Here is a 16,676-nt window from a genome sequence, read left to right as displayed (position 1 = left end):
TACAGGAAACCATTTGGCTTGTCACTCAATGTAAAGCCACCTGCAAAGGAAAGAAAAGCAAAAAGAAGTGACAGGAAAGATGGAAGAAATAGGAAGAGAGAGGGGCATGCACAGAAAAAGAATGATAAAGGCTAAGGAAGAAGTAGGCAGCACTACATCAAGTGAGTGGATGATGGTCACCACCACCTATCACCAACCAAGCAATTACATACAGTAATCACAGTAATGTGAATAATTCTGAGGGTAGGAGAGTTAACCACAAAAAATACTGTCCACCAAGACTCTGGGAAGGCTGGGCAGACAGACAGCCACGGAAAAGAAAGCTAACACAGCATGTGGGGTTCAATTATACTCTGACAAATTCCTTGAAAATCACAGGAAAGGCAGTGGGCAACCTTTCCAGCATCATGTACTTGTGCTACATCTTGATTGGAATCTAATAATTACTTTTGTATCCCAAGCCACCAGTAATCAAACAGCACTTGGGTACCATTGAAATAATTTTTCAAGACAGGATGTCCCTTCATAATATATATATATATATATATATATATATATATATATATATATATATATATATATATATATATATATATATATATATATATATATATATATATATATATATATATATATATATCTTCCTACATGAAGATCAGTGAAAAATGACATACTTTTTCTTATTTGCTTATGTAAAAATTATAGGTACATGGGATCCTATAAAAATAAATAAAATACTTAGCAGTCCTATATGAATGGCTTATGTGGGGTACAACATGGAGAGACATACATACATACTCAAACTAACCTGCAATTTTTGCGGCTACAGAGTCCCATGCGGTAGTCGTGGCAGAAGGTCAACCACGACACTCCCCTATTCCCACCTTCCTCATTGGGGTGGAAATAGCGGCATTTGGCACCGTAAGTGCATTTGTTAATCAGCGATTTACGACATATCTCCCGTTTTTGGGTGTCGGGATTTGGGGCACTGCGATTTGCAGCACCGCCACGGCCTCGAGGTCTCCCATGGACGACCTCTATGTGACGCTTGGGCCTCTGTTGATGTGGGGGCAGTTTACCTTTCTTCAAGTCTTGTCCATTTAACTTAGGGCCTGGTTTGTTGGCTGGTGCACCGGATTTAGGGCCCGTTTTGTTGATTGCTGCATTTAACTTCCCTGGCTCACTGCCTGGCTTTGGTTTGGGTGCCGGCTTTGTTTCCGGCTCAGACTTTGGTGCGGTTATGGGTATCTTGGGCTTCCCTCCTGCCTTGGGTGATGGCTTAGTGTCTGGCTCAGGTGCTGTGATTGGTACTTTGGGCTTTTTTGTTGCCATAATGCTGCAAGCAGAGGAATTACTGATTAAGCCTCACATTTCAATACAATGATAATGAGTCTGGTTCTGTGGTGAAATGCTGTATCCAGTACTCCATAGGAAAGGTGGCCTGAGCTGAAACCAAAACTACCTATCAGTGTTCCACTTCTGTCAATGTAAAACTAGCAACTGACACCGTGCAAGAACTTCCCAACAATGCTAGACAAGAGCCAATAACTGCCAATGCAATTACTGTCATTATCACAGCTCAATATCCCAAGTATCTACTGGGGGGGAAGACCTACAAGGCACCTTGACCTTTACCGCCTAATCTAATTTCTCAAGTTAATGGGTAAGGCAACACTTGACACAGCTCCTTTAACTGGGGACATCATCCACAGGACAAACATAACCCTAGGCACACTCTCCTCTCCAATGTAGTAGGAGGAAGGCTGCTTGCAATATACATGCTGGGTGGGGCGGTTGCCATACTCCTATGCCAAAAAAATACACATAGGACAGGACGGGCAGTACGAGTCCTCCTCTATTTCTACCTAACATTTATCCTTTAGCTCCAGCAGTAATCACGTGTTGTGGGCACTACATGCAGAAAGTAGTGACACTACTGCTACCACAACTTGGAAAAAAATGTAATGTCACTACCACTACTTCAGTCGCTACTGCTACGTTACTACACTCAGAATTTTTTAGATATTATTTCTTCATTAATTATAAAGCAGCACTTCGTATTCATTCTTGTATCAGTGAAGTATATGCTAAATGTAGGTACTGTATATGGCTTTCATTTACTGAATTTCAGAATGCCAGTAAAATTGTCATTTTTAATACTGTTAAATATATATATTGAAACTAGTTATCGGTAGTTATTTGTAATCCTCAATAACTGGGAAATAACCTTGGAATTATTGGTAGCTGAGGATGAATAAGGGAGCTTTAGGAAGGGAAAAGGATGTGTAGATCAAATATTCTTCCTAACATGCTTAGCGAAAAAAGTATCTGAAGGAGAAAGTTCTACTCTGCCTTCATTGATCTGAAGAAAGCATATGACAAAGTAGACAGCCAAAGGATATCGAAGATATGAAAAATATATGGAGTGGATGGGAAGTTGCTGAACCCCATGAAGAGTGTGCGTGAGGGGGCTAGGGTTGGTGTGTGTGTTGACAGTGAACCGAACTCCTTGATCCAAATTTTGGATTCAAACAAGGGTGTGTCAAGTCTTCGTTGTTGTTCAGTTTATACATGGATGAAATTTAAGAGAGATACATGGTAGGACACTGGATGTTAAGTGTCCCTAATATGAGAGAATAGGGTTTAGAAACTTGATGTACTGTAATTGCTGGTGATACTGTACTGTTAAGTGAAGATGAATGGGAACTGCAAGGCTTGGTGAATGAGTCTGGGAGTGTATGTACGGAATGGAATCTAAAAGTGAAAATGGATAAGAGGGAAGTTATAGTCTTTCAGAGCAATAAAGTCACAGAATGCACAGCAAGTCTGAGAGGTTAGGAATGGAAAATATGATGGCATTTAAGTACTTAGGTAGTGTAATGAGCAAGGATGGAGGTTTAGAGGTTGAGGTGTTTGAAAGGGTACAGCATGGAAGAAGGATACTAAATGGGGGGGGGGTTGCTGCATGACAACATTGTGATTTTGGGCCCTGTTGGAAAGACGCAAGTCAAGTGTGACAGAAGTGGAAATGAATTATCTGAGAGAAAAATGTGGAGTTACATGGTGAGATACACAAGGAAGTTAAGGAATGTTGCAGTGCTGAGGTGGATATGATTGGAAGTGTTAAGAAAAATACTCTGAGATAGTCTGGCCATGTGGAGAGGATGGCAAATGATGGACTAAGTAGAAGGGTGTATGTGAATGAGGTGGAGAGGGAGAGGGGGAGGGGAAGACCAGGGATGAGATGGAGGGATGGAGTGGACAGAAGTGAGAAAATGAGAAAGGGGAGGGGGAGGGGGGGTCAGTTGGAGAGAGGGCAATCCTCATGGGACTGAGGCATCTGGCTATAGATATTGTATATATAGATAGATAATAATGTTCACATGAAATATACTGCAGTACCTCAGATGATGAAAGGTTGCTGTATGAACAGTAAACAGTCAATGGAAAATTTAAGGTCAATACCAAATCATGCTGCTTCATTACCAAAGAGAATTTTTGTTGTCAAATTTGCCACAGTTTGGTTACAGATAATGAAAGATGGCAACCCTATTGACAGTCCACTGTGTCTGATTCGAGTGTAACAGGAACGTGACTAAAGGTAACAAGTAGGGTTTGGAATACCTCAGAAATGTAGCGGTTCTATTGTTTCAACACTTTTAATGAGTAATGCACCACAGCTACTTATTACCAAAAATATGTAGTTCCTTTATGTTGTGGCACTAGCTACTTGTAGCAGAGCTACCCACAACACTGGTAATCACTGGCTGCAACAGCAAATACAGACGCAACAACCCTAACACAAACAATGATTAACCTCATTGTAAAACTGGCTACATGGGCTAGAATGATGCAACAAATATAAGACCACAGGATTAAACCACAATGAAGCTATTGTAACAGATGCCGAGCGGAACTTATATGCAACTCAATATAAAGCAAATCCAAGAAAAACTATACATATATCTTCTCATGGTAAAAATGGTTGGTATTATGGAAGGACATATCAATCTGATGGAATTCTTCACATGAGGTTGTGAATGACTTTACACATCAAGGTGTAAAGGAATGAAATCACCAGACGGTAATAAGACAACTTGAATTCTACTTGGCATATACATGTATTACTAGTTCTTCACCTACAAAGACATCTTTGTTGCTCTATCCTAGTCTGTCTGGCTGAGCAATGCCATCAATCTCAGGCAAGAAACAGCCTTTCTGTGGCAGACATCACCTTGCCAGGGTCAGAACAGGGTCCTTCCATACAGTAAGGTACAGGGAAAATGGAGGAGGCAGTCTCCAAGAGGATGAGTGGTATATAGACAGTATGTATGAATAGTAGTCTCAGACTGGACTTTGACTACTGGTACATGTAGCTGAGTGGGCCAGCTACCAGGCCATGGCCCCATGTCACTCATATGGTGCAGAAGTGCCAAAGTCTTAACCCCTCAGCTCAAAAGGCCTCTCCTAAACTGAATCTAGCACTACACAAAACAAATCTGAGAAGATCTCCTGAACCAGAATATGTAAAAGAAAACTGTTTCAAACTCCTTTGGCAAAAGGGGATATACTAATCTAAGCTTAATATAACCACTTGGTGTATGTCAGAATAATACATACAACATCCTTATACAGAATTAATTCGTTCAGCACCAAAAACATCCCCCTAAGTTCAGTAAGTCTGGCAGGAGCCTAGAGGGAAAAATTCTTGGACTAAAGATATTACAAACTGCCTCAAACTCCCTCAGCTTTGTGTGTCTCCAAAGTTTAATAAAACTGTCTGTCAGGAGCCAAAATAACACAAAGAAATATATCCTCTAAAGGTTATTGGAGTTTCTTTGTACTGTAAATCCTTTACCTGAGGATTATACTGTATATAAATGTGAAGACAGGGGATGACACCTGGGCAAGAAGTATGCATGTTTAGGGTACAGCTGTGAGAGGCAAACTGAAAGACTTGGGAGGAAGTTATAGTGTGACCTATGGGATCAGAGGCTGAACAGAGAGGCTACAAGAGATTCAGTAGCATGAAGAGCTGCCACTAAGTGACTAAAGCCAATGCATGGAAGCATGTTGGAGCCTTCATAAATGAAACAGCACAAATACCGACAGACAAAGTACATCAGCATGATGTGTGACTGACCTCTTCATTTGACTTGTACTCTCTACCAAGACAGAACATCCTACACACCCTGATGATGACGGCAGAAGTCACATGGATTATATCACTAAATCAACACGTGCAACTGGCGAGGTTTTTAACTGCGAGATGCCTAGGTCTTCCATGGCCCAATGAAAGGTAACAAGGATTGGCTGTTTCCACGGCTGGTAAACATTAACCAAAATGTAATACTGTACCAGTTAAAGTTAACCAGCATTAGGGATGAAAACATGGAACAATATTCATCCAACACTTTTACAATGACAAGGGGAATGTATACAAATGAGGTGAAGGGGGGGAGAGGGAGGAAGAGGCCGAGGATGAGATGGAGGATGGAGTGGAGAGGTATGTGTGAGCTGGGAGCAGGGCAGTGAAACAGTGTTGGACAGGGCAACATGGAGGTGCTTTGTCTGTGGCCACCCCTTACGGGATTGAGGAGTTTGGCAACAGACAGAGAGATAGACCTTTACAGTAATTTTGTATCCTAGTTGGACATGCACATTTAGAGGACTTATGATCTGTAAAATACAGTCTACAGCCAGATGCGGTAATAACCTATGACAAATCCCTAGATGTGTGTTAAAATGAGTGCACCCTAAGTAGTGATAAGCACTATGAGTACCGTACTCTCTTGTACATCTTGTGCTTGAACCACAAATGGCAAAACATCAGAAGACATATCATCTTGCACGAATCTCCAGATGTGTCTAGCCTTACCCTGACACACACACAAAACAAGCCCTCCTACTACACAAAGCAAATGAAAAGCATTAAGACCCTACACACTGCAGAGTACTGTATCCTAAAGTACAGTACCATTTACTGCACATGAACAGAATGAAGTGTGCCTCAACCACTGGATCTTAACTCATAAGAAGGTTTTAAATCATCACACACTAGCCGCCTTGCCAGTAATAATGATGGACTCTGGTTAATGCAGTGAATGGATTATCAAGATGCATTTAACCCCTCCATCTTAGGGGATGACTATTTACTCAGCTTACGTCAGGTGATGAAATCTGCCTCTAGGAAAGCTCCCATGACCTGAGGGTTAATATTTACAGCTTCATATCATCACCTCAATCCACAGTAATAATGAGACATTTGTTCAAACAAAATGCCTAAGTCAACTTCATGCACTGTCAGGGTTAACAGGCTGCATGGACCTGCCTGGCCCCTTGCACTCTTAATATAAAGGGGTTACCCCAGAGTAACAGGTTTCGCATTTGCCATAATTTTGTTCCTGATCTGACCATGAGGTCAAAGCTATATTAAAGTTTTATATGACAGCTAAAAGTAATAACACTATGAATAACTTTTCTATCAGAGACTTTGAAAAAAAAAAGGAGGGGGGGAGGGGGAGGCTTGGAAACCGAACAAATTCCCAAGAACTACTACACCAATGAAAGTATTATCCAGCGATGGTATGAAGGGCATCTCCTCAGGTGAACAATATGCCCTACAATTAACTGCGAGTAAAATAAACCTGGCATACACAGTCTGGAGGGGTATATGAAGACTGTTTCTATCCTCTTCAGCTTGGGTGACCTCATCTTGGGTGAATGAATAAAATCTACTGGTGCTTGTCAAAGGATGAAAGAAAACAAGACCAAATATGGAGTTAGTCCTGTCAAATGCAAAAGCTTCCTTCAGCTGAACTAAATAGTCTGGCATTAGATGAGATAAAAAGTGCTCTGAATACCCAGTACTGAAAGGGCAACACTGACTGACTCATTAGCAAAACTGACTGTGGCAGCATAGCGTTAGTCACTGCTGTCATATCACAAAAAGGAAAGTAACATAAAATAGAAATACACTCTACAGTATCACACTCATAAGAGCAACAGGTGACTGAGGAAGCCTGTTTCTTCAAAAAAGGAGAAGGTGGATCCTCCCATCACATACACAGAAATCACCTGCCCTGACCCTTCAGAGACAGTAATGATGGACATCCCCTAGACTGGGACACTCAGTCAAGAGGTGTAATTCAATTAATGCAACTGGACAGTCATCACCACAAGGAGAGGGTCAGCACTCCAAGAGATGACAATATGTCATGTGTGTATGACCTATCCAAATGTGGCGTTGTTACTTTACCTGCATTTGCTCATGGTTCTAGACATCCATGACCAAACTACCGCTAGCATGTCCCACAGCTTGTTGGACATGGGGGGATGCCTGCATGGCAGACTTAAGCAGAGGAAAGTACAGTAACTCCTGTATGAAAGAGATCCCATAAAGGCAGCAAAGATAGTTGTTGCCCTTGCCACTTCAACTGCACATTCATTCCTCTGCAGACCTACATGGTCTGGCACCCAGAAAAATGGCACCGTCTGGCCACGACAGACCAGGAACAGGAGCTATGGAGAGTTAAAGTAAGGGCCGACAGGGCTGCTCCAGAATCACTAAATAAGGTAAAATGAATAGCCTCGTAGTTAAGAATGAGGCAGGAATGCTGACAGCTCAGCAGTAAAAACAGAAGCTGAGGAGGGTAAACTGTCACTCCAGTTAAAATCTGATTGAGTTTTGCACAAAACAATGACAAAGCAATATAGTATCAGGAATCCTAAGACCATGTTTCAATGTAGTTCTTGTACAAGAAACTTCCCCACAAAATAACCTCCCCAAAGTACTGTACAGTTATCACTTAAATATTCACATCTCTATAGCACTTCTAATCAGTCACAGGTTTCAGTTTGGGTTGTATCTCAAATATACCGGTACACTGAGATATCTGTCAACTATGAAAATATGTTTAAAAAAAATTCAAATCAAGGGCTTTGTACAGGCACTGCAAGAAAATCAGCAGCTGCCAGGCAAAGTCTGAATGATCCTGCTACTGTCCTTGCCCTAACAAAAATTACCTCCCAAGAACGAAGCAGACGAGTCAAAATCTGACACTATGTACCGTAGGCTTCAAACAGAACTAGCCAACCTGTATTATAACTATTTCAGGGACCCCATGCTTGGCTACCTTCGTTCCAATCATTTAAGTCACAGGAGACTACTGTACATCCCTAGCAGTGTTAACGTGATACAAAAACCTATGGCCACTTCTTGGATGTAAACTGTCAAGTGTATCACCCAGCTTTCTCCAAGAACTGAAGATAATACCACCGAGGTATTGTAGCACAGTCCTACCCTACAACTAAAGCTGAGGGAGTTAGAGATACAGTGTAGAAAGACAGGACATTTGCGGCACTGTAATCTCTCACGTGCTGAAAGACAACTAAGTAACTTACAGACTATGTTCCAAGCAAAAGTAAGACTTGCATTTGTATGAGGAGAAAGATGAAGACAAGTGCACCCAACTGTGTACTTTCTATTGAGCTGGAAAGATTATGGAGATTTGCTCAGAGGTCATGTTCTATACGGATACAAGTCCTGTATTTGCAAGATGAGGACAAAGACCCAAAGACAAGCCCCAATGTAGACACATCATGTTGCAACTTGTGAGAGAGTAATAACAAACCAATGATAAAGTTCTGAAAGGCTCCACTTTCTTACTGAACGAGAATGAGAATACAAAGGAACAATAAGAACAATGAATACAACAAACCTATGACAATTAATACTAAATAATATAAACACAGAAATGGAATGTCAAACCAAGTTCTACACAATCACACCTATCCACTGAGGCATCACCTAACATCTCCCCTCAAGGTTAAGTTCAGAGGAAGTCAGAAGTAATTTTGAAGTCCAAACCATAATGATGCAGAGCACACAAAACAAGACAATTGTCTCAAATGATCCTAATACTCGCACAGGAGCCTCTGGTGGTGAATATTTACAATGGAAACATACTCTCACTGCAGAATTTCTGGGCTATATGGTATATATAATGATGAAACAATAAACCATCAGTTCATGCAAACAGCTTTTCTTACAGTCTGCAACAGGTACTGGTAAGAACATGTATTAAATGAGTCCCTTTGTGACTCTGGGAACTAACTGCCAATATCTGATCTAAATGAAAACAACCAAAATGATAAATTACTCTGTACAAAATACCATATCACAGGCGTACAGTACAAGCAGCATCACCCACAGTTTGGCAGGAGCATGTAACATTATGTCATCTTGTAAACTTTTAGGTGTGCATACACCATAGAATCGCACATTTTCATTATACATAATGTTTAGTAACATTCCAGCTTCTGGTAATGATGGCCTTTTTGAGGAGAGACTACTAAATCACTGAGTTTCTATGTTCAATGTACTGTACTGCCAACAGATACCTCTCAAACTAACAGGGCATGCAGTAAACTTATTCATCTTGAATCCAATCTAAATGGCTGCCTCCAAGCATATGCTGGCTTGTAGGTGGGGAGCTGAATTTCTTGGATGAATGGCCTCTTAGGATTGTGAGGGTGCTCCATCATAATGCATATCCAATCCCTCATTTTCACATTGAAAAGGCTTCACCATGAAGCAAAACTTCCTGAATCTATGATTAACAAAACTGGGGAAAAGGTAGGAGGAAGCTGAATATCCAAGTGTATGGTGAGATCTGTTGACCACATGGTAGAGATGACACATTCTGTGAGGCTGAGCATCATTCACCACCACACTCCCTGAAAAATAAGCACTCCCACAAACAGTTAGTAAACATACGGTAAACCTCTAGTAGTAAAAAAAATAAATATATATATAAATATGCATTATAAATGAAAGCAGCACACGTGAATCTTCTTCTTGGAAAAAAACATTACAATAAGTCATTATAATTATTCTGATGTGCTAAAATAACAGAACTGTAAAAATCCTGGAAAATCTGACAACAATAGGGCAATGTCATGCTGACAAAAGATGTCTAGTGCTGCTGATTGCAGTTAACTTTCATAAGTTTAATACCTAACTCTGGGTATGGATCTGGCAGTCTGTCCTGATGCCCAGCAGTCCTGTGCACAAGTCCTGTAACTTACGGCACATACCCATAAACTCCCATACCACTGCTTTGAACACTAATATTGTGCCAGCCATAATCAAGTACAGCCAGTTCTTATGTAAGTCTAATACTCCTTTTTAAGCGATACATCTTAAACTGAGACATGTTTCCGGTTCATGACTGAGGATAGGTTTACGTACAGTGCAAATAACAACTATCTCTGGCATCAAAACAACTTTATAATGAACCACAAGCAACTTTAAGTGGAGGCAAGGTGTTAAACCATCAGGTACACAATAATGAAAGAACTTTAAATGAGGACTGGCTGTACATATGGCTATCTAACTTTAAACGAAGACTAACTGTACACAGGGCTATCTAATTTCAGGACTGGTGAGATGGTATTGGCTGTGGAACTTCACAAGTCAGTAGGATCTATTCATACACTCCAAGAACCTGACATGCTCATGTTCTGATGCATCCTGACTGCAGGCTTGAAACCGAGGCATCACATGTTCTGCTTTGTAACATAAAAGCACAGAGCTTCCACACTACAATACACTGTGCCTAAATCAGTTCTTTAGCACTTAACTGACAGGTGTTGGTTTGAATTGTCAAAAAACTGGTGGTTAGCTGGCGCCGGGTGTCAGTCGGAATCGCAATTGTTGTCACGCCACAGTTTGAAGTGGCTGCCATTTGATCTTGTCACCAAAGGTCAGGGAGGGACTACCGCCACCTGAGCCAATCATACCTCAGTCATCTCTGTGACTCTGCCAGAAGTAAGACGATTTTTCCTTAACCCTTCTCATCTGATTCCATTCCTGCCTCACGTGGACTTTTGCCTCATCCACCCTTGCCAAGCCCTTTCCAAGGATACTAAGAATGGACTCAGTGATAGTGCCATAGGTCATGCCTTAGACTTTGCTGGGTCTAGTTTATCAAGTCATGGAGAAGTTATCACACTTAGAGTGCAGCCAAAAGTGGGGCCGCGCACTAACGCACAAATACAGCCTACCTCTCACGCCAAATATTAATCCTCTTCATTACATCACTGCTCATCGACGCATCGACCTACAGTCCTGGGGATACTTTCATTCGCAAGAGTTGGTGAGTAATATGGTCTTTAATTTGTTCCCCTAACAGCTATAATTTCTGAGATATTAAGGTTTAAAAACAGTGAAAGGGTTAGTTGGACAGTTTTTCACAGTGTCTGTTATCAGAGCATAAGATGATAAAAAGGCCCAGCTTTGGCTGCTGCAATGTGTGGTGTCAGTGCTGCCAAGCAATGCAAGCTGAACAAAACATTCATCTACCACCAAAGTGTTAAAGGTTTTGGAAACTTTATTATAACATCTATATATTCGGTACTAACCCATCCAACCACCACTCAATCCCATGTTGCCTTTTCAGCAGCATAGGGATCCAGGACTGTCTGGCATTATGGTAGCCAGAATATAAAACAAACAGGACACCTTTGGCTAAAACAGTTCAAGGAGACTGTTTCTAATCTCTTCAACCTGGGTGTCTCTCCTATGCTGAATAAAAATGTCTGGAACTAATCAGAAAATAAGAAAGTATTTACTGTAATACTGTTTCTACCTTCAACGTGGAAGGGATTTACCCTAAACCAAATAATCAGGCATTAGCCATATCCTAATACATGCCCAACAGTAGTAAAGAAAAGGTTTAAGAGTTTGTAACTATACGACCAAAAAAGGATTCCTCACTGCTGTACAAGAGGGGGGGGGGGTCTTGTCTTGGCTGGAAGAGTTGCTGGTAACCAAACTGCCAAAAACAATACAGCAGTTACTATACGGTGCTCTGTCTGTTGGAATAACTGGCCACAGGATCTATACAAGAGCAGAGGGAATTCACTGACGTGTGTCACACAGGGCTGCTGGGCCTTAGTGAACAGACTCATCTTCAGTAAGTCTCGTTGACAGGGGTGGGGGGATGCATAAGATAAATAGGATCTGAACTGTGCTGTACCAAGCCTAAGCCACAATACTGTTCAGCAAATGACCAAAGAAATCTATGAACATTACAGGAAAGTCTGGAACTGGATCAAACAACTAGAATGAAATCTGCTGGAATGAACTAACTGGCCTAGCTAGTAGATTACAGAAAACAGAGATAGTGGGTGAGGGGAGCCCATCATCCACTCACTCAACATGGTGTTGCATACTTCTCCCTTGGGTGACTCTACACTGAGTGACATGCTTAATGGTTTCCTGTGACCCAAGAAGCTCTTTACAACCCTGGGTGGTAACCATAATAAAAGGTGATTTGGAACCTACCACAGTGCCCCTGTTAACTGGGTGTAGCTAATGCAAATGCAACGTCCATCCAGGAACCAAACCTCCACACACTTCCCTGCACCTTGCTTTGGCAAGGCTGTCTACTGCAAAGGAACATCGGTTCATTGTGTGAGATGGCCCGGCAGGAGTGGTTGCTTGCCAGCAGTTGAAGGGTCTGCTCAGAGAGAGACTGAGAGATGTAGCTAGTGGTATCAGAGGTAGGCTGTGAAATACTGCTGAGTTTGTGAGTGTGGTGTATCAGGCACAGCTTGAAGAGACTGAAAGGCATGAAAGGATTGGTCTGGCTGGAGAGTCTCAAAAGCTGTGAAGGAGTTTTCTTATTTGGGGGACATTTTATGTGTCAGAGATGGGGCTGGAGCTAGCTCTATGGCGAGGGCATGGAGTGGTTGGAGGAAGTTCAAGGAGCTGTTGCCTTTCCTGACATTCAGAGGGCTCTCCTTCCACGCTATGCAATCCTTGTGCGCAGCATGTGTTAGGAGTGAAATGCTGTACCGGTACAGTAGCGAAATCTGGCCAGTAAATGAAGAGGATATTGGTAGGCAAGTATGGTATAGAAATAACAGTGATTAAATGGATGTGTAGTGTGTCCTTCAATGCAAGGCCTGGAGGGGGCTAGGATTGCCACTGAAGAGTTGAGAGGAAGGATGGGACTTCAATGCACTGATCTTATGATAAGAGGTAGACTGAGATGGTTTGGGCATTTTTTTAGAGGATGGAAGATGACCACTGGGTGCACAGGGTGAAGGGTGTGAATGTCTGGACCTGGTAAAAGGTTACAGTGTGACCTCAGGGATAAAGGACTGAACGGGGAAGCTCCTAAAGATCAAGCTGTGTAAAGACCCATCATTAGATGACCAAGGCTAACACATGCAAGCATGCTGAAGCCTTTATAAATGGCATATGATACGACATGAGGCACAGAATTTTTTTCTTAAAATGCATCAGTGTAATAACCAAACTGAAAACTTAACAAGTTAATCACTGGTCTGGCCAAGATTCGATCCTGGGCACTTGCACTTCATAGGCGTGCACGTGACCACTAAGTCAAAGAGAGGATCCTCGCTTTGCATCTAAACAATGCAGGCTTCTTTTTTTTTTTTTAACCCCATTACATCAGGGAGAAAAGTAACAGACCTATCCTAAATGTGAGGTTGATGCAGTGGAACTGCAGGCAAACTACTGTCACTGATTGCATTACAAAAATAATGGTGTTGAAAACAGCAAGACCAAAGAACTCCCAGGTGTGGCTATGAGGTAGTTTTATCAATGACAGTTGATCTGATTTCTGGGGTAGCCACCTGCAAATATGGTTCTTTCAGATTATATTGGTCCACATTTTCATCCTGTTGCAATTTATTTCAGGTAGATCTGTGGCAGAAAACAGACTTTACAAAACTGTACCGTCTATACATCCTTCCCGTAGCACTTCTCCATGACGAGGCTGGTACCGCATTCCACTGTTAATCTTTTGCATAGATGTCAAGATGGCAATTTGAGGCCACATAACAGCAAGCAGAGTATAGCCACACCATACCACTGCTATGAATGTGGGGAACAGTAACACTAGCAACTTGTCAATGTCATTTAGTTACTGCTGGATAGTACCAAATTAACACAGCAAGAGATGCAACCAACAATGTCAGCTCTTTAGAAATTTGCTTGCATGGGGAAGCTTTGTGCATACGACACTGGCTAGCAGAGTTATTACATTGGTTAGTTTCATATGGGCATTATAGTTCCTCCACAAACCAGTACTGCTGCAGCACAGTGGATGTATGGCAAAGTTTTAGATATTATATTTACTCCGATATTGAAATGATGTTCGTAGGAGTTACCAGGTGAGGAGTGAGACAACAAAGGCATATTATTGAGACAACAAAGGCATATTATTATACACCCATTCTCCGAAGCTCAAGCTGGATGTGAAATAAATCACCCAGAGCTTCCCACGGCTGTTGTGTGAGAACAGGACCAAAATACGGGTATGTTAGGCTATATATAAACTGTCATCACAACTACTCGGTACTTGGTCTAATGGCTAAAGCTCAAAGGTTAGGCTCTACATGGGTCACTTCTACACCTGATTATTGGTGTTAACTGTTATAATCGCCAACACATACGGCACTCTACTGAGGAGGTTGGCCCTACGATATTAGCCTATCAGTTGGGGCTCCGGGGGTACAACAATGCTTATGTTGATGCCCATGATGGCTCACAGGCTCCTCAATATCACTGCCAAAGGTGACTATGGAAGCACACGGCAACTGTTTTGCTGGTTATCATCCTAATGAAATTCCGTGACTGTGGAAATGGCCCTGAATAAAGGGGCTGGCAGGATGTAAAGATCGATCCATTCAGCCTGAAGGGTTATATATCCTTTGCCATCACAGTTACACAAACTTCTCAATGCTTTAAAAAGTCAAGCTTCAGCTAACTTTTTTTTTTTTATCCTTCCAGTAGGCGCATCTTAAAACGCGAAGGCTGAACTCCGTGCTAATCTGAAGACAAAATGGAGTGCAAGTAACCTTCATTCTTAAGATCCATTCCCTGCCACCAGTCTTTCCATCGTTAATGGCGCAATACAGAAGAATCACTGGAGCCATTGTATCCTTCTAAAACAGTTAATAGCAATCAGAATATATTACAAACCTCAAAAAATGATGCAATGATGTTTACCCTCTACCTCAGTCAATCCCCGCGTCGCCACGCATGCGTCGCAATGTTGTCAATATATTTTCACAAATGTCGCTAAATATCCTTCTAACTGTAGCGTCAGTGTAGATTATTTCACCAAAAATCACTAGAAAGTAGATATATATCTAAAATGTTTCTAAATTTGCTGAAAACTACGTGAAAACACTCTAGGACTGCTGGACTTCTTAACATTAGACGTTATATGCTGACGCTAAATAGAAGCGAATATATCGATCTAGCAAAGAAACAGCTTAATTGGCAATCATGCAAGGGTCCATTTTTTTTTTTTTTTTTTTTTTTTTTTTTTTAATGATCGTCCCTCTCATCAATGCTTCTCATATTGTGAAGTATAAGTTTCAGTTTATTGACACTGAATTATTGTATTCCATCATCGTATTCCAGCCATGAGAAACATACCTTTACAACAATATTTCAATCAATCCTATTCTTATCAAATAACTCTACTTAAGTTATTGGACTGAATCATTGCCCAATCTTTTCAGAGTTGCTCGTAGATTTTGTCAAAAATTTTAACTGAGCATTTTTTCCGACAAAGAAGATAATTATTGTACAGTTTCCAACATACTCCTGGCAGGCAACCACTACACCACTGAACACTTTAATATGGGGAGGCTACTTCCGCACCGAGCGTGTAGCTTTGGCCGCCACATTGAAACACCACCACACGTCGCCACCATGGAAATGCAGTTGGATCACTGTCCTGAGCTTGCTAAAGCCTCTCCATATTATAGAGATCAGTGCACTGAACACAGGATTGGGGCCGTGTTCAATTAAAGATCTTGTTGGACTTAATCTCAGTTATCAGGAATAAGTTTGTATTCTTCCATTTTTCACCTGAATATCTACTGGAGTTTGACTGTGAAGTGTGTGGTTATTGTGCTCATGATGATCAAACTACACACAGGCAAAATTTTACCTTGTTCACAACTGAGTTAAAGAGCTCTATGAATAGGGCTTTCTGGACACTGTAAGAGAACTGGCAACCGATTGCAGACTACCCATTATATCTTTTATCATGATCACCGGTTGCCATTGCCTTTCACGCTAGGCTATATCAAATTTCTACTTGTAGTGAAAATTTTCTCCAAAGTGTAATTACCCAGAGAGCAATTGCTTATAAAAGGCAGCTCAAAGGTAATGTCATACCGGCAGTTCTTGTAATCTTAAAAGTGCAAATGTGAAGAACTACTGAATTGCTGAAAGGAAGAACTGGTGTTTTTGAGAAATGAAAGACCAATTATTATATTACAGTAGCCAGTAGAAATCCCTGGATCTAGTTTGTTTCTCCTGTCTCCATTCACCATGAACCATTACAAGGGGCCTCCCCTACTGTTTCTCCATCACACACCTCATGCGGTTTCTACCTCAAACCCGTATCTTGCCTCACATTTAGTGTCTACCCTGCCTTCCCCTCTATCTTTATCCCACCATAGCATACCCGTCATTTTTATACATCGCTTTTAGTGCCATATAGTCCTCTTGGGCTTGGTGCTAGTTCTTATTACTTACTCTCCTGTTTCTCCCCCTTACTTATTTAGTCATATATTCACCATACCATTACAAGAGGACCCTTGTCCCCTGCTTCTACCCT

At 41.4% G+C, this 16,676-nt stretch overlaps 2 protein-coding genes across 2 annotated transcripts in view; both read right to left on the bottom strand.

The window, feature by feature from the left end:
* LOC145400476 (uncharacterized) overlaps positions 1 to 15,053 on the bottom strand; it is a 31,832-nt gene extending 16,779 nt beyond the window's left edge. Inside the window, exons 1-2 of the mRNA XM_080273002.1 lie at positions 15,020 to 15,053; positions 809 to 1,336 (exon numbers count right to left, since the gene is read on the bottom strand). Coding sequence (XP_080129128.1) covers positions 809 to 1,332 — 524 coding nt within the window. The 5' untranslated portion in view covers positions 1,333 to 1,336; positions 15,020 to 15,053. The remainder of the gene's footprint in view (positions 1 to 808; positions 1,337 to 15,019) is intronic.
* The window catches only part of LOC145400478 (uncharacterized), a 196,691-nt gene that overhangs the window by 163,416 nt on the left and 16,599 nt on the right, over positions 1 to 16,676 (bottom strand). The window lies entirely within an intron of this gene.

Source organism: Coenobita brevimanus, chromosome 52, assembly GCF_032717465.1.
Source record: "Coenobita brevimanus isolate Jiangsu-jjx chromosome 52, ASM3271746v2, whole genome shotgun sequence".
NCBI lineage: Eukaryota > Metazoa > Arthropoda > Malacostraca > Decapoda > Coenobitidae > Coenobita > Coenobita brevimanus.
This window is presented reverse-complemented; position numbering and strand designations above follow the sequence as displayed.